This window comes from Macaca nemestrina, chromosome 14 (genome assembly GCF_043159975.1).
Source record: "Macaca nemestrina isolate mMacNem1 chromosome 14, mMacNem.hap1, whole genome shotgun sequence".
In the NCBI taxonomy this organism is placed as follows: domain Eukaryota; kingdom Metazoa; phylum Chordata; class Mammalia; order Primates; family Cercopithecidae; genus Macaca; species Macaca nemestrina.
In genome coordinates, this window is record NC_092138.1 from 115926550 (window position 1) to 115954304 (window position 27755).

The 27755-nt window shown below is 56.6% G+C and overlaps 1 protein-coding gene across 2 annotated transcripts in view; it reads left to right on the forward strand.

The window, feature by feature from the left end:
• LOC105471887 (collagen type V alpha 1 chain) overlaps positions 1-26319 on the forward strand; it is a 208003-nt gene extending 181684 nt beyond the window's left edge. Inside the window, exons 59-66 of one of the 2 annotated variants that reach the window (XM_011724690.3) lie at positions 631-684; positions 1486-1521; positions 1910-1963; positions 3618-3873; positions 4811-4923; positions 12837-12905; positions 17690-17923; positions 24809-26319. In XM_011724690.3, coding sequence (XP_011722992.2) covers positions 631-684; positions 1486-1521; positions 1910-1963; positions 3618-3873; positions 4811-4923; positions 12837-12905; positions 17690-17923; positions 24809-24955 — 963 coding nt within the window. In that variant the 3' untranslated portion in view covers positions 24956-26319. Of the gene's footprint in view, positions 1-630; positions 685-1485; positions 1522-1909; positions 1964-3617; positions 3874-4810; positions 4924-12704; positions 12774-12836; positions 12906-17689; positions 17924-24808 lie in introns of both variants that reach the window. The other variant, XM_011724688.3, reaches the window with a different exon arrangement.
• Positions 26320-27755: the final 1436 nt, after the last annotated feature.

The window sequence follows — 27755 nt, forward strand, 5'->3', positions numbered from 1 at the left end:
ATCCGGGGCTGTGGGGGGAGGGGCTGCAGTGGTTCCAGCTGCCCAGGTGTCTGTGGCAAAGCTAGCCGAAGTTGTTCTGTGCCAGCAGCTCAGCCCCCGAGGGAGCCAGTGGGGGGAGAAGGGGTCTGAGCGGAGGTTCAATGCTCCAAGGATGCAGAAAGCACATTTACAGGCTGGACAGGACAGTCAGCATGGATGGGACTCCCTGCCCAACCCCTCTGGGCTTAGTTCTAGTGGGGAGACCAACACCATGAGCAGGAAACAGCAAGAGGGGCCCAAGCCGGGGCTGCCATGTCAGGGCAATGGTTTCCGTATTTCTCATTGAACGTGAAAAGAGGTGCTCAGCCCGAAGTCCTCGGTGGCCTGGGGGATGAGAGAGAGTTCCTGGCAGCCCAGCCGGGAGAGCAGTGCCGAGGGCTGACAGCCTTGGGGTGGATGCTCAGGTCGATGGCTCCCCTGACATGCACAGCCCGGGATCAGAGAGCAGCCACAGGAGGCTGCTGAGGGGCCGAAGGGGCACCGTGGGGAAGGGACAGGGGGAGCCGAGGGGTGTGGCTGGGTGACATGGTCACAGCTCCGTGGCTCCTCCTTGTCTGAAGGTGATAACCTGCATTTTCTGCTCCTTTTCAGGGTATCACTGGTCCTTCCGGCCCGATTGGGCCTCCTGGGCCCCCTGGTCTGCCGGTGTGTATCTGGGAGGGGTGTGGTCCTTCCTGGGAGGGCAGGGAGGGTGAGGGTAAGCCTTGGGGCCTCAGTGTGGGGCTGGAGAATCGTGGAAAAGTCACACGAGAAGCTAGAATTGGGGCCTCCAGGGTAGCTTTGCCCATTAACTCAACATTGGGGTCCTAGGAGACAGAAGAAAGGAAGTGGCGTTGCCTGGCCCTGGCTTTGGGTGGGGAAGACAGGGACGGGAAACGGTGGCCGTTTCAGGGAACAAGGACACTTGTCTGTAGGCATCTGGCAGGAGCCTGGCCAGCCTGGCCCCGACAAGAGGAGTTAGCTCCCCTCCTCTGGCAGTGCCTCCTGGCTCTCACATTGCTGGGAGACTCTGCACTCCCAGGACATCCCCACAGCCACTGGGCCGCAGGTGCACACGGTCCCCGGGGCCCCCGCTGCGCTGAGGGCTGGCCCCTGCTGTGTGCTCTCAGAGAGGGCTGGCGGCTGCATTTCATCAGCCCCATCTGAGCCAGGACACGCTCTTTTCCGCTCCCCTCCCCCGGCTGTCTGAGCTGTGGTTTCCTAGCCAGGGTGGGTGGTAGGCTGGCCGGGGGCAGGTAGGACCACCTTGTGTCTCCACGAGGGGTGAGCACCAGCCAGGCCCCAACCCTCATCCCACTCTAGCCGGGCAAATACAGGCGTAGACTCCTGAGGGGGATACGGGAGGGAGAGGGGTGAGGGGTGAGACCAGGCTGGGCAGGACATGGAGCACAGTGGGGCTAGAGCTGAGACCCGGCTTGCTGACGCTCTGCCGTCCTCTCTCTGCAGGGTCCGCCTGGTCCAAAAGGTGCTAAGGGCTCCTCGGTAAGTGACACGCTGCCCCAGCCAGGCCACATGCCTGGAAGGTAGGGGAGGGTGGCGGGTCCCCTGGCACAGGAACAAACCACCCACACATCCATCCTAGCTCAGGCCCTGCTGCTCACGATCCTCCCATCTTTCTACACTGACCCCAGCATGGCAGACTGAGGCATGTGAGCTGCTCGCGCCCTGCCCTAGGAAGGGCTCCATCCCACTCTGTCCTCATCTCAGGGATCCAGGAGGGTATGGGGGTCTCTGCCATTCTCTTCTCTCCTGTGGCTGTGAGGGCCACCTCCTCCACACAGGTCTCCAGGGACCGTTCTAGAGCTGAAGGTGGATTCAAAGTCCCCTCATGCCTCTGCGACCAAGGGTTGATTCTTTTCTTTCTCCTCAGGGTCCAACTGGCCCGAAGGGTGAGGCAGGCCACCCAGGCCCCCCAGGCCCCCCGGTAAGTAGCCCTTGAAGCCCAGGAAGCGGGGTAGGGGCTCTGGCTAGTTCCAAGGGAATCGAGAAAGCAACTGTGTGTGTGACTGCCCCCGAGACTCATGAAGCTCGTGTGGCATGCCCGGGCCTTGTCCCTGGTGCACAGCAGGGGAAGCGAACCACACAATCTGTCCACAGGAAGCTTACAGGCCAACCCTGGGAAGAACAGCTGGCCAGGAGAGAGAGGACACACGTGTGTGTGCTGTGTGTATGCATACATGTGTGAATGTGTGAACGTGTATATGTGTGTATGTGACTGGGCACGTGTGTGTGCACGTCTGTATGTGTACCTGCATCCTGTATATGTGCCTGCGTGTGCAATGTGTGTGTACATGGTCTGTATGTGCTTGTGTGTACATGATGTGTGTATGGGTATGCATGTGTATATGTGTGGGACACATGTATGTGTGTGCATGTGTGCTTGTGTATTTATGTGTGTGTGCATGTGTAGTGTATGTGCATGTATATATGTGTAGTGTGTGTATATTGTGTATGTGCATGCATGGCTGTGTGTATGTGTGTGTGTGTGTGCGCGTATGTATACATGTGCATGCGTGTCTGGGATATATATGCATGTGTGTGTGTGTGTTTATGTGTGTATGCATACATGTGTGTTGGGATGGGGGAGCACTAGACTCGTGTATGTGTGTATGTGTGTGTGCGTGTGTGTGTTTATAACGTGTGTGCATGCGTACATGTGTGTTGGGATGGGGGAACACTAGACTTATGTGTGTGTGTGCGCGTGTGTGTGTTTATAATGTGTGTGTATGCATACGTGTGTTGGGATGGGGGAGCACTAGACTCGTGTGTGTGTGTGTGTGCGTGTGTGTGTTTATAATGTGTGTGTGCATGCGTACATGTGTGTTGGGATGGGGGAGCACTAGACTCGTGTGTGTGTGTGCGTGTGTGTGTTTATAATGTGTGTGTGCATGCGTACATGTGTGTTGGGATGGGGGAGCACTAGACTCGTGTGTGTGTGCGCGCGTGTGTATTTATAGTGTGTGTGTGTATGCATACGTGTGTGTTGGGATGGGGGAGCACTAAACGAGGCCCTAGAGGCGCAAGATGAAGCCAGTTTGAACCAGGGCATGGCGAGAGCACTATCGAACACCGCCTTTGGTTGTGTAGTCTCTCAACTCCCATCATCTTAGCTGGGGCTTCCTGGAACTGAACGGCTCCTTGCCTCAGGAGGCATTCATGTGGCCCCACTGTGTTCAGCCCCAGCTAGGGCTGCAGAGGCAAGAGCGGGGAGACCTGGTCCCTTTCCTCAAGGCTTGGCCTTTCATGTGGCTGAGGGCAGGATGGTAGATGCAAGCCCAAGGCTGCAAACTGTTACATTTCAGCTCTAGAGAGAAAGGGAAGAGGAGCTAGGGATGTGGCTTAGAGAAGAGAAGTGCTCAGTGCCGGCAAGCGTCTGGCAGTGGGGATGGGTGTGGAATGTTCCAGAGGCCAGAGGAAAGGAAGAAAACAGTTCTAAGGCGGACAGATGTCCATGTAGCCCAGGTTGCCAGGCCCCAGGAAATCCTTGCAGATGTGGCCCCAGCTGCCCCTGCTCTGCTCGTATCCTGGGACCCATCCCATCCTCCGTCACCCACCACTGCTCCTGTTCTGTCCCCCAGGGCCCCCCAGGAGAGGTCATCCAGCCCCTGCCGATCCAGGCGTCCAGGACGCGGCGGAACATCGACGCCAGCCAGCTGCTGGACGACGGGAATGGTGAGAACTACGTGGACTATGCAGATGGCATGGAAGAGATCTTCGGCTCTCTCAACTCCCTGAAGCTGGAGATCGAGCAGATGAAGCGGCCGCTGGGCACGCAGCAGAACCCCGCCCGCACCTGCAAGGACCTGCAGCTCTGTCACCCCGACTTTCCAGATGGTGAGGGCCCAGCGAGGGCAGGGCTGGCCCCCCAAAGTGTGGGCATGGACCTGCAGGACACACAGAGTGTGGCAAGGGCAGCTCATCCAGGCACAGCGGAAGGGACAGGATGGGCAGCCACAGCCTCCCCATCTGTGGGGCAGGGGTGCACGGGAGCCTCCCCTCTTGAACTTTATGGAGGCATCTCAGGGTGAGGCTGGGTGCAGAGGCCAAGGCTTTGAGGTCCGACCCTACAGGTCCTCGTCTGGTCTTAGCCCTTTTCTGGCGGGGTGACCTGCTTGAACCTCGTGTTCCTGACCTGTCAAGTGGGAATAAAAAGATCTCCCAGGAGGGGGTCAGAGTTGCATGAAGCAGTGCATGAGAGGCTGGCACAGTGCCGGCGGAAATAAGGGTCAGTGTTAGGACGGGCATCAGGCGGCACGCTCGGGCAGACGGCCTTCAAACTCCGCGATACCGTAAAAACACATCCTCCTTCTCACTGTCATTGCATCAGGCACCACCTGAAGGATAAAATCACATTAGCTTGTCTTCCCCCGGGAAGTTTGAATGTTCCCCTACAAGATTCAAGGGATGTTCAGAGTTCCAGTAGACTCTGATGCTACATGCATGAATTTCCAGAGTTCCTTCCAGAGCCCTCTCTGCATGTCTGTCCACCCAGAGAGGGGGCCGGACCTCAACCCTCCCGGCCCCCAGAACACGAACCCAGCTGCTTGATGCCCCAGCTGTGTTCTTGGCGAATGAGTTTCTCCACATCTTTTTATGGGCCCAGCAGGAAAAGCAAAATGCAATAAAGTAAATCCCAGAAAGGCCCGTGTTGGCGGCATTCCTGGGGCATGCATTTTAACTGCCAGACTGAAATGTCCTTGTGGCTTCCGGAACCATCCAGGGAGCAATCCTCCTGAATCTGCCTGCCTCCCTCCCTGTCTCTGAAATCCAGGTGAATACTGGGTCGATCCTAACCAAGGATGCTCCAGGGATTCCTTCAAGGTTTACTGCAACTTCACAGCCGGGGGGTCGACATGCGTCTTCCCTGACAAGAAGTCTGAAGGGGTGAGTAGCTGTGTCCCTTGATGGCCCCAGGAGGGACAGTCGTCGCAGACAGGGCCATGCTGAGGGCTTCAAGCATTTCTTGTGTATGCAGCTTTAAGACTGAAAGCCAGAAATGAATCAGTTTCGTAAGTGAAACTGTTCTTCCAGAAGTAGACCTTAAATCATTTTAAGAAATTGTTTAGCCGGGCGCGGTGGCTCACGCCTGTAATCCCAGCACTTTGGGAGGCCGAGGCGGGCGGATCACAAGGTCAGGAGATCGAGACCACGGTGAAACCCCGTCTCTACTAAAAATACAAAAAATTAGCCGGGCGCGGTTGTGGGCGCCTGTAGTCCCAGCTACTCGGGAGGCTGAGGCAGGAGAATGGCGTGAACCCGGGAGGCGGAGCTTGCAGTGAGCCGAGATCGCGCCACTGCACTCCAGCCTGGGCGACAGAGCGAGACTCCGTCTCAAAAAAAAAAAAAAAAGAAAGAAATTGTTTAGCCATAAAATAGGTTTGTGCAGCTTGCGGTCAGGAAAGGTTGGAGGGTTTTCCACCTGCCATCCTGCCATCCCAGGGCTGGGACTCCACTCACCGGTTGATAAAAGCTTTTCTCCGGTGACTCCGTGGTCCCGCTGACCGGAGACCCCCATTAAAACCCTTTAAAGGAATTGGGAGCACGTATAATAACGTGAGCCCGAGACATCTTCCAGAAGCTGCCCTTTGCTTCAATTCTTATTATCCAGCTTGTTTCTGTGGGTTGGCCCCAGTCCCTCCTGAGTGCTTTGTTTTGAAGTCTGTTTAGTCAAGAATTTGGGGTGGGGAGCTAGGCTCTGTGGAGATTTTGTGGCATGTCACTTAGATACCCACCCCCTTGGCCTTTCGGAGGCCTCGGCTCTGTAGCAGGAGTTTGCGTGCATGTGGATGGTGTGTGGGCGCGTGTGGATGAGTGTGTGGATGGTATGTGGGTGCATGTAGATGGTGTGTGGGTGTGTGTGGTTTGTGTGTGCCTGTGGATGGAATGTGGGTGCCTGTGGATGGGTGTGTGGATGGTGTGTGTGAGTGTAGATGCTGTGTGGATGGGGAGTATTGTAGATGGTGTGTAGGTGTGTGTGGTTTGTGGGTGCATGTGGATGGGTGTGTGAATGCTGTGTGTGTGTGTACATGCTGTGTGGATGGTTTTGTAGTTGGGATGTGTGTGTGTGTGTGTGGTCTGTGGGTGCGTGTGGATCGGTGTGTGGACAGAATGTGGGTGCATGTAGATAGGTGTGTGGATGGTTTGTGTGTGTGTGTAGTGGGGGCGTGTGTGTGGATGGTCTGTAGGTGCGTGTGTGGATGGCATGTGGTTACATGTAGATGGTATGTTGGTGCATGTGGATGGTGTGTCCACGTGTGGGTGTGGGTGTGCTTTGTGGGTATGCGTGGACAAGCATGTGGATGGTACATGGGTGTGTGAATGGGTGTGGATGGCGTGTGAGCGCATGTAAATGTGTATGTGTATGGTTTGTGGGTACGTGTGTATTAGCATGTGGATGCTGTATGGGAGTTTGTGGATGGTATGTGGGTGTATATCTGGGTGAGTGGATGGCATGTGGGTGCATATGGATGGTGTTTGGGTATATGTGGATGATGTGCGGGTACATGTAGATGGTGTGTGTGTGGATGGCGTGTGGATGGTGTGTGGGTGTGTGTGAATGGTGTTTGGGTGTGTGTGTCTGGTGTGTGGGTGTGTGGCTGGTATGTGGGTGTGTGTGAATGGTGTGTGGCTGGTGTGGGTGTGTGGATGGTGTGTGGGTGTGTGGGGGGTGTGGGGGTGGTGTATGGGTGTGTGTAGGTGTGGGTACATGTGGCTGGTGTGTGGGTGTGTGGATGGTGTGTGGGGGTGTGTGTGTGGGTGGTGGGTGGGTGGCTGGTATGTGGGTGTATGGGGGTGATGGGTGGGTGTCTCTGGTATGTGTATGGTGTGTGTGGGTGTGTGTGTGGATGTGTGGATGGTGTGTGGATGGGTGGCTGGTATGTGGGTGTGTGTAGGTGTCTCTGGTGTGTGTGTATGGCTTGTGTGTGGGATGTGTGTGGGTGGTGGGTGCACGTGGCTGGCATGTGGGTGTATGGTGTGTGGGTGCATGGGTGGTGTGTGGGTGTGTGTGTGTGGTGTGTGGGTATGTACATGGTGTTCGGGTGCATGAGGCTGGTGTGTGGGTGTGTAGATGGTGTTTGGGTGCGTGTGGCTGATGTGGGTGCGTATATGGTATGTGGGTGTGTGTGGCTGGCGTGTGCATGTGTGTGGATGGTGTGTGGGTGCATGTGGCTGGCATGTGCATGCATGTGGACGGGCTTGTGTTGCTATCCCTCAAGCATGCACCTGAAGCAGGTCCAGTGTTGGTCCAGGCCAGGTGAGGACTGGGTCTCCCTGTCGCTCCTGGAAGGTGACCAAGCCTGCAGCTCTCGTGCCCCTGCATCAGCTTGAACGGCCACTCCTCCGTGAGCTCGTGGTTGTCGCGTGGCCCCAGGCAAAGGCCACCTGTTTCTGGGGCCACAACGGTTTGCTGTGCAGGTCCAGACCTGTGCGCCCCTGCAGCCTCCGCTTCCTAACACCCTCAGCGCCCCAGAAGCAGTTTCCTGCCAGGGGAAGAGCAGCTGCATTCTCCCTGGGGACTGCCATCCCCTTACCCCTCAATCACGCCCTGACCGTGCTGAACTCAGCACCCGCTTTGGGTCAGGAGCCCACTGGCTACAGCGGAGGCTGCACATGGCTGGAGATCTGTGGGGCTCCGAGTGTAGGGGTCCCCTCCCCCACCTGGAGTTTTAACTCCTTGAGAACCTGCCTTCCTAGTGACAAACCTGTTCAGAGAGAACCCAAACACGGGAACCTTCCATCTCAGCTCTCCTTTCCCTCAGTCCAGCCAGAGAGGCCCTGCATGGAATTCCCTTAGAAAAGAGGTTTCTCGGCCCTCCTTCACGGCCTGCCTCTGCAAACGGGTGGCCGCTCCGCTGTGGAAATCACGGGACAGAGTCCTCCAGACTCAGAGGTTTCCTGGGAAGCCGTGGCGGGTGTTCACGGCACAGCTGTGTGGGGCCGCCGAGTGACCCCAGGCTCCCCAAGTGTTGACCAGCCAGGCGTCCATGGGCTGCAGCCTCGGGCTTGGGCTACAGCTGCTTGGCCAAGGGCAAGTGGAGACGCTCTCCTCGGCGGCCCCCTTGGACCTGGAGGAGGCTCACAGCAGAGGCTGGGGGAGCCGCACTCGCCCACATCCTGGGGCTCTTCCAGGAGGAAGCTGCCTTCACGCCGCCCGGGCTTGGCATCGACAGTGGCACATTTGGAAACGAGAGAGGGTGGGAGAGCTCTGAGTGGCGTGAGAGGCAGGTGGGACACCCCTTTCCTCCAGGGGATCCCCTTTTCTGGCCTTCTTGGCACGAGGCCAGCTCAAGAAGGCTGGGGGGTTCAGCCAAGAATCAGTCTTCTGTGTCCTCATGGCGCACGACATGGGCCCCCGTCAGTCCAGGCTGGGGACAGGCCGGCCCTGGGGGCCCTTCCACTCCACACCTGCAGCAAGTGGACCCTCGGGCAGCCGGGGCTCCCCTTGTCCTGTTGCTGGGACCCAGCATGCAGGTCTCCTCTCAGAGGAATGGCCGCTCACCCACCCATCCATCCGTGCCTTCCGCGGCGTCACTGAGGCCCGCCCTGCTGGGCCCAGCCTGTGTGTCTACAGCCTCGGCTTCTGAGGAAAGCAGGCCCTAAGTGGGCGCCCTCCCAGGAAGCGGGCACAAGTGGTGCCCTGTGGCAGAGTGAGCTGGCTGCATATGATCCAGGCAGGCAGCCAGTGAGCAGCCCCCACCTGCACACGTGTCAGTCTCCAAGAAGCCTCAGCCACACACACACGCAGGTGCACACCACACACAATACACACCACACATACCACACACAGTACACACCACACATACCACACACAGTACACACCACACACACCACACACAATACACCACACATACCACACACCACACACCACACATACCACACACCATACACACCACACATACCACACACAGTACACACCACACATACCACACACCACACACCACACATACCACACACAGTACACACCACACATACCACACACCATACACACCACACATACCACACACAATACACCACACATACCACACACCACACACCACACATACCACACACCATACACACCACACATACCACACACAGTACACACCACACATACCACACACCACACACCACACATACCACACACAATACACACCACACATACCACACACCACACACCACACAAACCACACACAGTACACACCACACATACCACACACCACACATACCACACACCACACATACCACACATACCACACACCATACACACCACACACAATACACACCACACATACCACACACAGTACACACCACACATACCACACACCACACACACACAGGATACCACACATACCACACACCACACACACAGATACATACCACACTACACACAATACACACCACACATACCACACACAGTACACACCACACATACCACACATAATACACACCACACATACCACACCACACACCACACATACCACACACCACACACACAGATACATGATACCACACATACCACACACCATACACACCACACATACCACACACCATACACACCACACATACCACACACAATACACACCACACATACCACACGCCATACACACCACACATACCACACACCATACACACCACACATACCACACACCATACACACCACATATACCACACACCATACACACCACACATACCACATACAATACACACCACACATACCACACACAGTACACACCACACATACCACACACCACACACACACAGGATACCACACATACCACACACCACACACACACAGGATACCACACATACCACACACCACACACACACAGGATACCACACATACCACACACCACACACACAGATACATGATACCACACTACACACAATACACACCACACATACCACACACAGTACACACCACACATACCACACACCACACACACACAGGATACCACACATACCACACACCACACACACAGATACACGATACCACACATACCACACACCATACACACCACACATACCACACCATACACACCACACATACCGCACACAATACACACCACACATACCACACGCCATACACGCCATACACACCACACATACCACACACCATACACACCACACATACCACACACAATACACACCACACATACCACACGCCACACACACAGATACACAATACCACACATACCACACACCATACACACCACACATACCACACCACACACCACACCACACACACCACACCACACACCACACCACACATACCACACACCATACACACCACACATACCACACACAATACACACCACACATACCACACGCCACACACACAGATACACGATACCACACATACCACACACCATACACACCACACACAATACACACCACACATACCACACACCGCACACACACAGGATACCACACATATCACACACAATACACACCACACATACCACACGCCACACACACAGATACACGATACCACACATACCACACACTGTACACACCACATATACCACACACAATACACACCACACATACCACACACAATACACACCACACATACCACACACAATACACACCACACATACCACACGCCACACACACAGATACACAATACCACACATACCACACACCATACACACCACACATACCACACACCATACACACCACACACAATACACACCACACATACCACACACCGCACACACACAGGATACCACACATACCACACACAATACACACCACACATACCACACGCCACACACACAGATACACGATACCACACATACCACACACCGTACACACCACATATACCACACACAATACACACCACACATACCACACACCACACACACAGATACACGATACCACACATACCACACACCACACACACAGATACACGATACCACACATACCACACACCATACACACCACACATCACACACCCCACACATACCACACCACACACACCCCCCACACATACCATACACCACACACCACACAGATACACATCACACATCAAACACACAGATACATACCACACATACTACACCACATACCCCACCCACACATACCATACACCACACATCACACAGATACACACCACACACATGATACACACCACACATACCACATATCACACACACAACACACACAGATACATACCACACATACCACACACAGATACACACCATACATCACACACCACACACACAACACACGTCACATATACAACACAGATACACACCACATACATACATGATAAACACCACATATACCACATAGATACGCACCATACACACACGACATACACCACACATACCACACAGATACACACCACACATGCAGATACCACACAGCACACACACAATACACACCACACACCACATCACACACCACACATCGTACACACAGATACCACATACAGACATTACACACAAATACACACCACACATACTACACTCCACACACAGATACACACCACACAGATGGACCCATAACACACTACACACACCACACATACCACACACCACACACACAGATACACACCACACATCACATACACAGAGACCACACATTACACCACACACACACCACATACACAGATACACATCACACACACACATATACATACCACGCACACAATCACACATCACACGCCACACACACAGATACCACACGCTCAGATGCATACCACACATACCTCACATACACCATACGCACAAGTACACACCACACATCACACATACAGATGCATACCACACACCACACCCTCCACACAGACACACCCCACATACCCACATGGCACACACCATGCACACACACACCACACACACACAGTCCGGTGCCGCAGCAGCCAGGCAAGGCTGTGAGGATGGGATGAGGGTGCCCCCACCCCTCGCCTGCAGTAAATGTTGGCTTTTATTACCATTCCCTTGGCCCATCATTCATTCTTCATTCATTCATTCTTCATTCATTCATTCATTCCCTCCCTCAGTGAGCGTTGCCAGCAGTGATTGAGCACCAGGCGCTGGCCTGGGGACTAACATGCAAAACAGGACAGGCAAAGCGCACCCTTCGTGGGTAGCAGCAGGGGCCAGAGGGCCCGGGCCAGCTCCTCACGCAGCCTCCAGTCTCCCTAAGGGCCGGGGCCGGGCTCCTCACGTGGCCTCCAGAGTCTCCCTGAGGGCCAGGGCCAGGCTCCTGACGTGGCCTCCTGTCTCCCTAAGGGCCGGGGCTGGGCTCCTCATGTGGCCTCCAGTCTCCTTGAGGACCCTGGCCAGGCTCCTCACGGCCTCCCCGAGGGCCCTGGCCAGGCTCATCCTCACACAGCCTGCAGTCTCCCCAAGGGCGGGGACCAGGCTCCTCACACAGCCTCCAGTCTCCCTGAGGGCCAGGGCCAGGCTCCTAATGTGGCCTCCAGTCTCCCCCAAGGCCCAGGCCAGGCTCATCCCCTGAGGGCCTGGGCCGGGCTCATTCTCACGTGACCGTCAGTCTCCCCAAGGGCCGGGGCCCTCAGGCTGCATCGGAGGTGCTCGGTGGGGCCTCCCCGCAGCCCCTCGCCTGAGGACGCAGGTGCCAGGGGCCGGGAGAGCGTGGGGCATTGCTCTGGAGGCCGGAGAAGTAACCCACTTGTTCTGTTTCTCTCCCTCCCCACCTCCCCGCTGCACGTTTAGGCCAGAATCACTTCTTGGCCCAAAGAAAACCCGGGCTCCTGGTTCAGTGAATTCAAGCGTGGGAAACTGGTAAGGTGGCCTCTGGCGTCTTTGCGGTTGTCACTTTAAACCCGCCCATCTCGTATCTTACAGAGTAAAATGGCCCGCTGGCCCAAAGAGCAGCCCTCCACCTGGTATAGTCAGTACAAGCGGGGGTCCCTGGTAAGTGGCCACCTCGGCCCGGCCACCTCGGCACTGCCTGCTTGCGGCACGGCTGGCTCGCGGCTCTGCATGGCACCCATCGCTGCCATGTGTGCCACACCGCTCTTGCCAAACTGCTCCACGTCACGTGACAGCAAGACTCAGCTAGGTGTGGAGTCCTCTCCCCAGCCCCCGTCACCCCGACAAGAGTGCGTTTCAGCCTGGAGTTGGCGGATGGTTTTCCGTTTCTGTGCAGGGCGCCCAGAGCTGGGTGTGGGCCCCAGCCTGAGCTGCACCTCTGCCCACAGACGGTGCAGCCCCAGGCAGCTGGGCACTGAGGTCAGACCCTCCAGAAGCTGCTTTCATTGCGTCTGATGGCAGAGCAGAGGATATGGATCCCAGACCACTTAAGCCATTCAGAACTCCTTCTAGAACCTGCACCACGGATCCCCTCTCCCCGGCTGCTCAGGGCTGAGGGGCCGTCTCTCTGCCCGCCGGGCTGCAGATTCCCAGTGACGCTGCACACCACTGTACGAATCTTGCTTTTGCTTTTGGGGATCAAGTCTTACGGAATCCATCCCTGAAAGCAAAAGACGTTGTCCTCCCAGGAAGGAACACATAGGAGGTTCTTCTGGCCGGTGTAGTGCCCAAGAGCCAGTTTGGACACATTGATGTGAGGACAGTGGCTGCTTCTGCCACGTGGAGTGTCCCCCTAGGAGCCCCACGGGAGCTGGATTTGGGCCCTTTCCTGGAATGCAGGGCAGAGTTCCGTCTCTTCTCCCAGCAAGTTAAAGGACCACGATTCCAGAACACTGATGGGTTCTGGGTGCCATTTATGGGCCCGATTCTCCTTCTTTCCTTCCCTTCTTGGGATCTGGTGACCCCACTCCCAAGTGGCCCTCAAAGGAGGGCCTTGCTCACTCAGAAGCTAGCCCGTGGGTTCTGCGGCTTCTGGCCTGACCACTTGCCATTGGTTGCTGCACCCTGGCACCAGCCCGAGCCTCCCTGGGTGGACACAGAGGCCATCCTTTCCCCAAGGACTCAGAGCACTGGCCCTGAGCCGCCTTTGCCCTGTCTGCACCCCTGAAGCCTCTCGTCTCGTAACCTGAAGACATTCACAGCTGATTATTCATCTCTCGTGCCCTCATTGTTACTGATTTCAAGTCAGATACCAGCTCCTTTGCAGACACTCCGAGGGTCTGTGCTCACTGTGGCCGTGTTTCTGGAGGCTTCCTGTTTTGTGGTTTGCCGTGGACTTGCAGTCCCCTTCTCCCTTCCTCCTCCTGCTTTTCCTCTCCGCCGCTGCCTCTGTGCTGTGTTCCAAAAAGAGCTGCTTGCATACAGAAGGACCTGAAACACCCGGGGACAGGGAGGGCCCGGGACCAAGGCTGCTTGGCCCGGAGGGACAGAGCGTAGGGGATGCTGGTGTGGGCTCAGGCAGGGAAGGGACCCTGGGGAGGCTGGGGGCCGAGGTGGCAGGGTGCATTCTGCAGTCTTGCGAGTGGCTACCAGCCTGTGCTCGGCACTGCCCTCTCCCCGCAATGACAGCTCTCAGCCTCCAAAGAGAGCCTCTCACAGCACCTCCAACATGGGAAAAGTAGAAAGAGCCTGTTTTCCTCGCTTGGAGGAGATGGCTGTGAAACTTCATTTGCAACCTTCAGCCCGAGTAGCCCATTTCCACCTCTCATCCTGTCCCATAGACAGTGGATGAAGGGTGGGGTGAAGGGACGACCCAGGGAACACGTCAGCTTACTTCAGGATCTTTCCACGGCCTTATTTCTAGCTCTGTGAAGATCATACGTGGACAAGAGGTAGATGGAGGCCTCTCCTCAAAGATACTGGATTTTTCAGCTGGGTTCAGTGGCTCGTGCTTATAATCCCAGCACTTTGGGAGACTGAGGCGGGCAGATCGCTTGAGCCCAGGAGTTTGAGACCAGCCTGGGCAACACACCGAGACTCCATCTCTATTAAAAAAGAAAATGCAGAAATAGGCTGGGCATGGTGCCTCACGCCTGTAATCCCAGCACTTTGGGAGGCTGAGGCAGGTGGATCACCTGAGGTCAGGAGTTTAAGACCAGCCTGGCCAATGTGGCAAAACCCCATCTCTACTAAAAATACAAAAATTAGCCGGGCATGGTGGTGTGCACCTGTAATTCCAGCTACTCGGGAGGCTGAGGCAGGAGAATCTCTTGAACCCAGGAGACAGAGGTTGCAGTGAGCTGAGGTCGCACCACTGCACTCCAGCCTGGGGGACAGAGCTAGACTTCATCTCAAAAGGAAAACAAAAAAGAAAAAACCAGAAATGGGAATTGTATCTGGGCAGGGCTACCCACGATGCACCATATTGAGATAATACTGTAGAGACCCCTCCCACCAGGAGAGCAGGGCCTCACCATGGGACCCTGGAGTTCCGATGCAGGGCTGCGTGCCCCATGCCCCCGGGCCCCCCTGCCGCCCCATGGGCACTGGGGGCTTCAGGTCCTTCTGTGTCCGGTGCTGCCCACCGCCGCTCCCTGTGGTGCACACCCTTCCTTGAGTCAGTCACGTTCCCTCCCGGAAGGACGCCGGATGGCACAGCCTGGCGGTTGGTATTCACTTTTCCTCCTCAAGGTTTGCCTCTAAGGTTCTCGTGGCTGCGTCCGAGTGGAGTTCACCGATAGCCCTGGGGCCGCAGTGTGTTCCCTCGCCCCTGGGAAGGCCCAGGCCCCGGGCCGGCTGCTCACCTTGGGCACATTCTAGTGACATCTGTTGAAAAAGTGGGTCCTGCAGTGTGTTCACCCTCCTCCCAGTCCTGGTGTCCAAACAGCAGTGGTAACACTGAAGTCAGTTCCCTTCCCGTGTTCACTGGGGCTCTTCCGGAGCAGACCAGAGGCAGGGTCCAAAACACACCACCACGAGGCAGCGGTTGCACAGGAGTGGGCAGAGCAGGTCTCAGGCCCTGGCTTTAGCCTGCTTCGTTCCCTGACGCTGCAAACAGGACAGGCTGCCCTGCCCAGCCAGGCCTTCCCTGCAGAGAGGTCCTTCAAGGCCCTGCCTAGGCCGGGAGAGATGTGTGCTTCATTTCAGGGAGCTAAGATGCATCCATGTCCCCTGGCAGTGTCAGGCTTTTCAGAAACCTTGAGTTTGCAACAGATGCAAAAGTGAGATGCATCATCGCTCAGGATGCCCTGCACGGGCCTTGTGCCTGGTGGAGCTGAGCAGCCCAGTTCTGGATGCCCAGCTAGTGATGCTGGAGAGGCCACCAAAGAAGCTGCATGTTGTCCTTCTCTGATGCCTTCTCTGGATTTGTGCAGAGACTGGGAGGCCTTTCAGGGAGGGTCAATGTCCCCAGAGTCCCCGGCTGACCTTTGGCACAGGCGAGGCAGGCAGATGGAGCCACTCTGGCCACAGGAAGCCTGCTCACTGCCCTGAGGGGACACTTCTGGGAAGAGGAGGAGTGGCCTTTCTTGAGTGGTCGTGCCAGACATCATCCAGGACCCCCGTGCCTCCAGGAGGGTCCCCGGTCACCCCAGCCATCTGCACAGCCCTGACCCTCAGGCTTGCCTCCCCCGAGCACCTCACTACAGCTGGCCCACTCACTCCCTGAGGCCTCGTGCCCCCTCTGGCTCCAGCTTCTCACAGTCTCCCTGGCCAGGGCCTTGTACATCCTGGGCACCCGGCAGATGGTCATTTGTTCACATAATCTTGTGAGCACCTTCCTTTGCCAGCGTTGGGGCAGGATGATAGGGGGCCAGGGCTGGAGTGGAGGGACATAGGGAGGGCTGGGATGCAGACCAGGGGCCCTAAGCCAGCCTTAAAGGCTGGAGGTGGGGAGGAGCCTTCCCTAGGGGCAGTGTGACCCAAAGGACAGCAGTGGGGGCACCTCCTACCGGGTGGGGAGTGTCCCAGGCAGAGGGAGGAGCCGGTCAGTGGCTCGGGGCAGAAGGAGGCCGCCTACTGTCCAGGGCGCAGGGAGAAGTGTGGTACAGCTGGGAGGGGGGCTCTAAGACCTCCTCCTCTCACCCCCAGGGAACCTAATGCCCCTCTCTGGCCCGGCACCCCCCGACTCAGGGGAAGCCAGGGCTCACCTGCTGCTCCAGGTGCCCCAACCTAGCGATCGGGTGCAGAGCTCTGTGTTTTAGGGATGAGAGGCCAGTCTTCATGCAAGCCGTATTTTTGAGAATGGTTCTCTGTTCACTCAACACATACAAACCAGGCAGACCCAGATCACCATCTGGGATGGAGGCACCCAGGTGGCAGAAGGGGAGGAGGGCGTGGGTGGAGGTGCAAGGAGAGCAGCTGCAGCCGGGACTGCAGTGGGCGCTGGCCCAGGAGACACTGGCTGCCGTTCACCATGCAGCAAAGCTTTATCAAGTCCACACTGGGACAGCCATGGAGTGGGTACCAGGGCCAGAAACGAGCAAGAAGGATGCCATCCTGCCCTCTGTGAACTTACAGTCTGTTAGGGAAGACACTGTGACAAACTGAGGTTGGGGAGGGCAGCCACAGAGCAAGTGCAAGAGCATCTATTCTGGGTGGGCTTCCTGGAGGAGGCAGCACAGGTGCCGAGCCTACACAGGCCAAGAGGAGTGGGTGGATTATTTAAGGCCCCGAAGGACATGAGGCACGGTTCCCTTTGTTCCTGGGAACGCCCAGGGGAGTCCATGTGCGCTGGCCTCGGGGGGGGATCTGTGGGTGTAGTACGTTTCCAGGTAGTGCCCCCAAGAAGAACACAGTGTGGGTGAAGCCCAGGGCAGTGCGGATGTGGGGCTTTGTTGCTGTGTGTGTCCCTGCCCTGCTGAGCCCCAACCCCCCTGTCCCCCCAGCTCTCCTATGTGGACGCCGAGGGCAACCCAGTGGGCGTGGTACAGATGACCTTCCTGCGGCTGCTGAGTGCCTCAGCCCACCAGAACGTCACCTACCACTGCTACCAGTCAGTGGCCTGGCAGGACGCAGCCACGGGCAGCTACGACAAGGCCATCCGCTTCCTGGGCTCCAACGACGAGGAGATGTCCTATGATAACAACCCCTATATCCGCGCCCTGGTGGACGGCTGTGCAGTGAGTGTCCCGCGCCACCCCCAGCATCCCTGCTCACGCCTCACTCAGCACAGGTTGACCTGTCCCCAGGATGCCTGCCGGAGGGCAGTGAGGGCCTCGGACCAGGCTCTCGCCCCCAGGCAGCCCCACAGTTGCAGGGTAGACTGGGAATCCCAGGCCTGTGTAGCCAGAGCTCCGGGAATTTTGGAGAGTTCCGTGGGTTAGGACGGGACATCTGAGACCTGGCTGGAAAAGCCAGGGGCCTGGGTCCCGCGCCCCATCCAGGGCTGTGGTGTGGAGTGAGGAATGGAGGACCCACTGTGGTTCCAGTTTGGAGCTGGGAGCCTCCCTCTCCTTGGACAGGGCTCTTCTGGGAGTGGCCAGAACTAAGCTGGGCCTGTTCCCGAGAGCACGGCCATGCTGGAAACACTGCAGACGGAGAGTTGCCAGCTCTCTGGACTGCCCGGCCCGTGGACCCTCTCCGTGCGGGGAGAGCTGTTCTGCTCCCAGACAAGGGAACGGAGGCCTGAGCTGCGGGAGGCTTGCTCACACCTCACGGGCAGTCAGGGCTGGTATTGGTGCTCATACCCCCGCCTTTCTGCCCCCCCGTGGGCCTTCCCACATGCACGCCTTTTCCTCCTCTCTACGTAGCGAGCGGGGCTCACCTCCGCTAAGGTTTCCTCAAGACTGCCCCTCCCAGGGCTGCCAGGGCCATCGCACAGGTCTGGGACGTGCCTGCGTGTCCCGGAGGTGTTTAGGGTGCAGCTGTGCCCCAAGATCCCAGGCCTGCGGGAGCCTCAGACATGTCCCCCTCGTGTGGCCTTTTAGAGGTTGGAGGTGGGAGTCGCTGAGAAGCCCAGTCTGTGGGTCTTCCTGTCACTGACACTGGAGCCCGTTCTCTCCACCGCTGATTCCTGAGAGACCCTGCAGAAAACACCGCTTAGCGTTTGGGTCCCTTCGTGTTGCTAGAAAGGAACGCCTGAGGCTGGGAGAATGGGAAGCGGTTTACCTGGCTCCCAGCTCCGCAGGCTGTGCAGGAAGGTGGTGTGGTGCCAGCATCTGCATCCAGTGATGGCCTCAGGCTGCATCCAGTCTCGGGAAGGTGAAGGGGCTGGGGTGTGGAAGGCACGGGAGAGAGGAAGCGAGGGGGTGCCAGGCCCTTTTTTCAGCTCTCATGGGAACTAGTAGAACGAGAACTCGCTCATTACCCCAAGGGCAGCACCAAGCCCCGTGACCCAGACGCCTCCCACCAGGCCCACCTCCAACACTGGGACCACATTTCAATGCGAGATTTGGAGGGGGCGAACGTCCAAGCCATGGCGCCGACCCAGGCCAGCTTCTGAGGGGAACGGGGCTGGCGTTAGGGCCAGCCCTGCAGGGTGCCCTCCTCTGAGCAGCACAGATGGGTCTTCAGAGTGAGGCCTGGGCAGGCAGGAAAGCCAGAGGGTGGCGCTGACTGAGACTGCCAGGACCGTCTGTAGCCCTGGGAGCAGAGTGGACCTGGGTTCCAATCCCGCCTCCCCCTGCCCAGCACCGCTGGGGAGCACCTGGCTGTCAGCCATAGGACGCTCAGCTCCTTTTCTCTGCTGCCCAAGGGCTACACTGAGGGTTAACGCTGTGTCTCCCAGGGCCATCCCGCGGCCACTGGGAGTACTTGTCGCCGCCACTGCCTTCTGCGATTGGTTGGGGTCAGTACTTCAGATCTGACTGTGGAATGTGCCGAACTCATCTCATCCCTGTGTAAGGCTGATGGATCTGTGTCCCTGGAAAGAGGCATTAAAAAATGCCAGGGACCTTACCCGTCCTCCCCAAATGAGGATAACGTAGCACCTGCCTCACAGGGCTTTCTGGGGAGCACATCAAACCATGCCTTTAGAGCTCGGAATTGTGTCTGACTCACTACAAGCCCTGGATGAGCACCCGGTTCCTGTGACTATTTTTAGATACTATGGATCACAAGTGTCAGGCAGTAAGCATGGAGGTGAAGAGAAATCAGGAACCCTGTAAAGGAGAGGCAGGATCTGGAGTGACAGATCCCTGAGTTTGGCTTTGAGCTTCCTGGCTTCCATGGCAAAAAGGGAAACTAGTTGGCCCAGTGGGTATAGTCTGGTAAAGGGAAAGGAACAGCTTTCCAGAGAGGGGAAGGTTCCTGGAAGACAATGCTAGAGAGATGGATCCCACAGAGGACCTGTGGAGATTAAAGGGTGGGCCAGACCCCGGCTCCCTAATCTGGCTTAGACAGGCTCCTGCTGCCTTTAAGGCCTTCCTGGAAGATCCAACTTCTTTCATCCCAGTTCCTCTTGAAGCTCTTGCCCCTACTCATTCCATGACCTTCTGGGAGGTCCCAGAAGTCTTTGGTCTCAGAACCTGACTTCTGGCTGCACCTGCATCCCGGGATAGGGTCAAGCCGGGATCGCTTAAACTCCACAAGCAGAGAGGGCTGTCGCTCAGCCCAGTGTCTCCCGGTGATGAGGGTGTGCTGTTGGCATCTGGACATGTAACTTTGCCAGTCTTGGGTGCGCCAAACGCCACCAGAAACGCTCCCCACTTCCAAATGTGAACCTCCGATAGCAGCATTCCCTTCTTTCTACATACGCAAAACCTGAGGCCCAGAGAGTTACGGCGGCTCGCCCAAGGTCCCCAGGTGTGGCAGAGCTGAGGCTCCTAATTCCCACTGCAGCATTCTTCTCACCATAGCCCCTTCCTGGCGTAGCTGCAGCTTGAATACCTCGGTTGACAGTTACCTTACTACCTCCTGAGACAGCCCAGGCCATGGCTGCAGAGCCGCAGGACGAGGAAGCTCTTCTGAGAACGGGGCTTAAGTCTACTTGTCTGTAACATCCGCCCATCACCTCCTGGTTCTGGTCCCATCAGCCATGCGGAGGGAACCGGGTCCAAGAGCAGCTTCCCAGCAAGCCCCTCTGACATCAAGGCCCGACGGCTCTCTGATGGGGGCTGCAGGCTGTTTGACATTCTTGGCCTCCGCCCACTAGATGCCAGTAGGAGCCGCCCTACCGAGTGACGGCAACCCACAATGTCTCCAGACACATCTCCCAGGGCCAAAATCTCCCCCATGGAGAAGCATCGTTCTACACAGAGAACTAAGGTTTGAAGGGAGTACAGAGGGTTCACCTGCTGCAAGGGCATAGAGGACCTGTTCCTTCCTCTTCCCCATGGAACCCAAAGAAGCTGGCACTTCTGGGGCCGAGGATGAGGACCCTCGAAGCCGAGAACCAAGTGCAGCTGCCATCCAGACCGCGCCACGTCCTCAGGCAGTCAGCAGCGTGGGTCCGGTTAGCCACCCAGTGCTACAACTCAGGAGACACTGGCCCGCTCTCTCACCCCTTCCCCATGGCAGGCGTTCCTGAATTCCAGGACTGTCCTTAGAGTGTCTTTGCACACACAGACGGGATTGGAAACACGGGGCTACCCAGACTGCACTCTGGGCTGGGAGAGGAGAAGCAGCTCCAGGGCCGTTTTACTTCTGGAAAGCAAAGATTCTGACTTTGAAAAGATGGAGAGAGAATGGCTCAACACTGCATAACCCCAGAGGGCAGAGGCAGGCTGTGTGGCCAGGCTGGACGGGAGGTTTGGGTGGAACGGTGGGCAGTGGCAGCAGTGTGGAGCTGGGTGCAAGGCGGCCATGGGGGTGGCATGCAGGGACGCTGGCCTGGACTCGCAGGTGCCCTGCTGACCCTCGTCCCTGACAAGCCCAGCCGCAATTTGAAAAGTCACAACCCTCTCATTTAATTACGGGGGCTGCTGCAGGAGGCCCTGATGCCCTGAACTTGGGCCAGCGGCAAAAGCCCTGCCTCGGGCCCCAGAGGTCCACGTGATTCATATTGTAATAACGGCCGAAGAAATTGGAATTCCAACGTGGCCATCGTGTGGCTGGGACGCCTGATTGACGGGGCCGCTGAGCGGGCCCAGTGGAGAGGCACAAATCACCTGCAGGAGGGCCCAGGCAGCGCGCCCCATAAATCCTGGTGTTTGTGTAGCTTTCGGCGCCTCTGGGGGGCCGTTCCTGGCCTATAATGGTTATTTATGCCTCTGGAATAATGGGGTAACAGAGCGGCTTGCAGCGGCCTACTTTAAATACGCCCCTCTCTAAGCACTCTGATAATGGGAGCAGAGGGGTCCCATAAATCCCCTGAAATCACCAGACAGCTCAGCAAACGCCGCCCATCCCTCCGGGGAGAGACTGATGCCATCGCTGAGAAGGGCTGTGACCGATGCCACCGCTGAGAAGAACTGCTTTGCCCGGCCTCCCGGGTGGATGAGAAAGGCCGGGCACTGCCTGCTGGCTTGCTGACCTGTCGCCAAGCTCACGTAGCTCCCCAGGACAGTGCCGCCTTGCAGTGGCCCGGCGAAGCCAGGCCCGAGCATCTCACTGGACTCCCTGAGTGGGACCGGGCGAGGGAGCAGAGGCCTGAGGAGAGGGGCCTAGACAGGCAGGGGTGGTCTCTCGCTCCTCGCCAGTGGGAAGGGTGAGGAGGTCAGTACCCCGCAGGGCTTCACCCCTGGAGGGTATGGGTGGCCGCCTCTCATTGAATATCCTGTGTCCAGCCCTGCTGCCTACCCATCCTTCCCAGCCACTGCAGAGCTGCGACTGGCCCTGCCCTTCCTCTCCATGGGAGAGCTGTGGCCACCCCCAGGCGGGCTTGTGGGACAGCAGCATCCCAGCTGCGTTCTGCAGGGCTGAGCTGGCCACAGGGTGCTGTCTGCCCCACACTCGGCATTCCGTGGAACCGTGTGCTTTTGCTGTCGAGCCCCGGGGCGCCCTGTGGTGAGGTCCTTTAGGACAGCATTTCTCAAAGGCCAGTCATGAACATGCCTATCAGAATTGTCTGGGACACCCATTTTGTTAAAATGCAGATTCTGAGTCCCACCCCAGCCTGACGGAATCAGCCTCTCTGGGCGGGGGTCAGAGGTGCATGGGGTTAACAAGCTCCCCGAGAACTCGCGTTCGCTCTGAAGTTCCAATCCCAACTTGAAAATCATTCCAGGCCGAGCCAGCTGCAGTAAGGAGAAAGGTGATCCTATCGAGGCAGGGTTGTGAGAAGGGCAGGGTCGTGGGGAGAAGTGGACATTAGGAGGTGAAGCTCGAGAGTCTCGTGGGTAATACCAGGAATGCATGCAGGGAAGATGAGCTTCAATCATTCTCACAGTGCATCTGTGACGTTGGCGTGCCCATTTTCCAGCTGAGGAAACTGAGTCACAGAAAGTGAATTGGTTATCCATTGCTAGTAACCAATGAGCCCCCCAAATTTAGCAGCTTAAAACCACAGATGTTTATCTCACTCCGTGTCCGAGCGTCAGAAGCCTGGGACAGGCGCGGCTGGCTGGCTCTAGCTCAGGGTCTCTTAGTCCACTCGCTGCCACGACAAATCTCACCAGCTGCGTGGCTCATAAGCACCAGAGATTTGTCACCCACAGTTCTGGAGGCTGGAAGTCTGTGACCAGGTTGCCAGCAAGGCAGGCTCTGGTGAGCTCCCCTCCGGGCTGCAGATAGCAGCTTCTCACTGCACCTTCACACGGCAGAGTCTCTTGGGTACCTCTTTTATAGGGGCACTAATACCACTCATGGGGCTCCATCCTCAGGACCTCCTCAGCTCCCATCCGACGGCCTCACCTCCTAACACCATCCTTGGGAACGGGAACGTTAAGATCATAGCCGGGGAGAATAAGGCCCTTCGTGGCCACGCCCTCCCCATAGGTCAGGGAGCAGAACACCGGGGGAGCTGGAGCTGCTGTCTGCTATCGAAATCTCTGGCCTGGGAGCCTGTGCTGGGCCCTCTGCAGGGCTGCGTCCTGGGGACACTGCCTCCCACCCCGGAGGGAACCCTGGCTGGCTCGACTTGCTTATCTGATCATTTCTTCTGGGGATGGGGCAGTGGAAGATCCTTCCCAGGTCCAGATCCCGCTGAGACCGTAAATCCGGTCTGGGTCTGAGGTGGCAAAAGCCATTGCCCAGCATGCGTTTGCAGGCTCCTGGTTTGCGGGAAAGATGCAACCTCCGAGGCCCCTGTCTTGGGGGAAGTTGACAGGACAGCAGGGCCAGCTCAGCCTCAGTTATAAATGCCCTGAACACCGCGAGTTACATTTGGGTGGCTTTGGGGAGGGACCAAAGAATCTCACACCTTCGCCGCCTGTGTTCTGGGAGGGAGGAGGCCTCTCCTAGGCTTCCATCCCCCACCCCAGCACCCAGGGTTGTGCTGGTTTGAGCAAGGGATGGGTGCCGACTCATCGTGCAGGCCAGGTTCATTGCGCTACCCCGGCCCTCTGTGCCTCAGTTTACCTACGACTCCTCTGGACCAGAGGGTGTAGAAGGTCCCCACACCTTCCCATACTTGTGCAGGTGAAGACCCAGCCCACCGAGTGCCTAAGGCGGTGTGAGGCAGGTGGTCGTAGGGGGGTCTTACGTGGCTCAAGGCTCTGCCAGTGCCACCTTGGACTCTCCTTTGCTGATCCAGAGCCACCCTTTGATTTTCCCATGTGCCCTGCTTATTCTGTAGCTGGCCCTGGGTCCTGGGGGGCTGCCTGGAAGCAAATACCTGGGGTATCACAAGGAGTCTGGACTGGGCACGGGGGAAAGGCTGATCAGCTCCGATCCTGTGTTAGCCTCAGCTGCACCTGAAGCCTTGGGAGGGTCCTGTCGCCTCACTGATGCCCACCCCACCCCCTTCCCACCTGTGCAAGGGGGACTCTCGGGACATCCACAGGGGTTAAGTGCATGCTCTGATCAGCTGTATTTCCTCCAACACTCGCCCGGGGAAGCACAGCCATAGGTGGGAGACAGGACACCAGCCCGGGTTTCCGAGCCAGCCAGAGTATGGGAGGCGATTGGTAAACCCCAAGACCCCCTACTGTTCTTAACCACCGGCCACCTGTCTCCCTCTTCCCCAGACCAAGAAAGGCTACCAGAAGACGGTTCTGGAGATCGACACCCCCAAAGTGGAGCAGGTGCCCATCGTGGACATCATGTTCAATGACTTCGGTGAAGCGTCACAGAAATTTGGATTTGAAGTGGGGCCAGCTTGCTTCATGGGCTAGGAGCCGCCCAGCCCGGGCTCCCGAGAGCAACCTCGTGACCTCAGCATGCCGTTCGTTCGTGAGTGTCCCGTGCACGTCCTGATCCTGGACAGTGAAGGCTTCTCCCTCCCCTCCCGCCTGACTTCATCTGCGCCTCGGCACCGCGGGGCGTGGGACCCCAGCCCGGAGAGAACAGAGGGAAGGAGCCGCGCCCCCACCCGGAGCCGAATCACATGACCTAGCTGCACCACAGCGCCTGGGCCCGCCCCACGCTCTGTCCACACCCACGCGCCCCGGGAGCGGGGGCCAGGCCTCCGGCCCCCCAGCTCGCCTGACCAATCCTGTTCGTGAATAGCTCGCAGGGGTTGGGGGAGGGACTGCCAGATGTGGACGCTGTATTTTTTTTTTCTAAATTCAACTTGAAGATGCGTATTTCCCCTGACCTTCAAAAAATGTTGCGAGGTAAGCCTTGTAAAGGTCATCCCACCGTCACCAAAGCCTCCGTTTTTAACAACCCCCAACACGATCCATTCAGAGGCCAAATGTCATTCTGCAGGTGCCTTCCCGATGGATTAAAGGTGCTTATGTTTTTGTGAGTTTTAAGTAAATATTTGTATTGTATTGTTATAAATGTTAAGTGTGCCTGGCTTTCAATCATGCACGGAAACCCAGTCTCAGTCCCGCGAACAGAATGGGCGAGGCATGGATTCTGGGTTGCAGGACAGTTCTGATTAGAAGTAGGAAATCTCCCCACCCCCGCCCTGGCCAAGAACGTGCAATAAATTGGAGATTTACCCGGGGCAGCAAGAATTGATGCTGCCGTTGAAAAGCAGGTCCCAGTGCCCCTTTTCAGACAGTTTTTGATTCACTCTAGACCTTTTTTTAATAGGGAGGGAAAAAAAATTTTTGATATTTTACTTTTTTCTACATGCACTTAAACTAAAACACAGGTTTAGATTAATTTTATTTGCTTCCTTTTTTCCGCTTTTCTTCCCACAGAGCCTGATGGGAGAATGTCCAGGGCAGGGAAACCACATTTTTTGTAGGTGATAACTCAATGAAAATTGGTGCTTATTTTTTATACTTCTCTCTTGTGGTGCTATCTGTTTTAAGGTCTCCTCGAAGGCGCACCGGGGTACCTGGCCATGCCTCGTTCTCCCTGCTTTCTTTATCCTGTTATCGCCTCCACAGTCTGTTGCCAAGGACTTTAAGATCAATGCACGTCACTTTCCTTTCCACTGGGCAGGATAGCCAAGCACTCACCCTCCTGCGCTCTCCGGCGCCCTCCCGCCCCAGTGCGTCCACTCCCGAGGGCTGTTATGAGGACTGGGTTGTGCCTACTTGATTTGAAAACACACACAAGCAATAAAAAGCCTCTTCCTGCATTGTCTGTGGTGTGACCATAGCGGATTGTATTTGGTTCCTGAGTGTTTGTGGTGCTAATTTCTGTGTTTGTTCCAAGCCGTTCAGTCGTGCCACGCGCTGCCTCGGTAGATGGAATAATGTACAGTGAACTCCATGAGTCTCTCCAGGGCTGCCTGCAGCACTTCATTTCCAAGTAGCCGATTTGGATTCCCATCTCAAATGTCCTGGATGCGAGCGTCAGCAGCTCCAGAGCTCGGGGTGGGTCAGGTCCCCTTTGGGGGACCCTTTCCTGGCCGTCGAGGTCGGGGGGCTGCCGTCTGCGGGCAGGAGGACCCGAGGGGCAGCCAGGAAAGGCGATCTCTTCACTGTGAAAAGTTGCCCAGGTGCAGCGCCTTTTCCTTCCGCTGTGGGAAATGCAGGCTGGGCCCTCGGGGTGAGCCCGCAGGGCTCTGGTGCTGTCCCCCACCCCCACCAGAACGCAGTTCCAGCTTAGGAAGCCACAACCAAGTCACCCAGGAGGAACACAATACCGCCAATGCGGCTTTTCCAAATTTCCCTGGAAAATAAGTCTTGCTCTTGCCAAAGAAAAGTCTGGCTTGGAGAGTCTCTGGAGCCCAGGATGCCAGCATGTGCCAATGACTGTCACCTTCACCTCTTCAAAAGAAAAGCCTTAGCCGAGGACTGCCCCGCAACACCCCGTGGACTGCGTCTAGGTCATGTGATTCTGTTTTCATTTCTCATCCCATCCAATTTGTCCTTTTCTCCTGTCATTTGCTTCCTCTGTGGTCCCTTCAAAGTTGTTATAATTTGTACTGAACTTCAAAATATGTCCCGTTCTCCCCAGACCACTCTTGCCACAGTATATTGCAATAAAATTACTTCTTATATTTGCAGAAATTCTTTTGGTGTAATTTTATTTTTTCCTCCCAATATATATAATTGGACAAATGCTGGTGAAAAGAAAAAATGGTAAGCAAAAAAAAAAAAAAAAAAAACCCAAGATAAAGATTCTAGGACATCAGGCCCTTTGAAATACAATGTCAAATGATGCATTGTACATTTTCAAAAAATCCGGTAGACATGTCGTAAGTTTTAACTGTAATGCCCAGGAAAGGATACCTTAAAATATTCTAAACCTGTGTAACAAAGGAATAATTGTAATAGATTTTCAATAAATCGAGTTGGCTGTTTCCACCCTAAACAGATGTGAGTGGCTGTCTTCTTAAGGGTGGCCAGGCCCCTCCCAGACAGGACTGCACACAGTCCCAGGACACTAGGGGCTCTGGAGATAACCACACTGGCCACCCGGAGAAAGGAAGGGATGACCCCGGCTGTCCTTAGGTGGAGCTTGTCCCTCAGGAGAGGCCAAGGCTGGCATGGACAGCTGTGTGCCCTTGGGAGGATGTTAGAACATGGCCGGGCACCAGCCCAAGATGTGAGTTTCAGCAACTGCTGG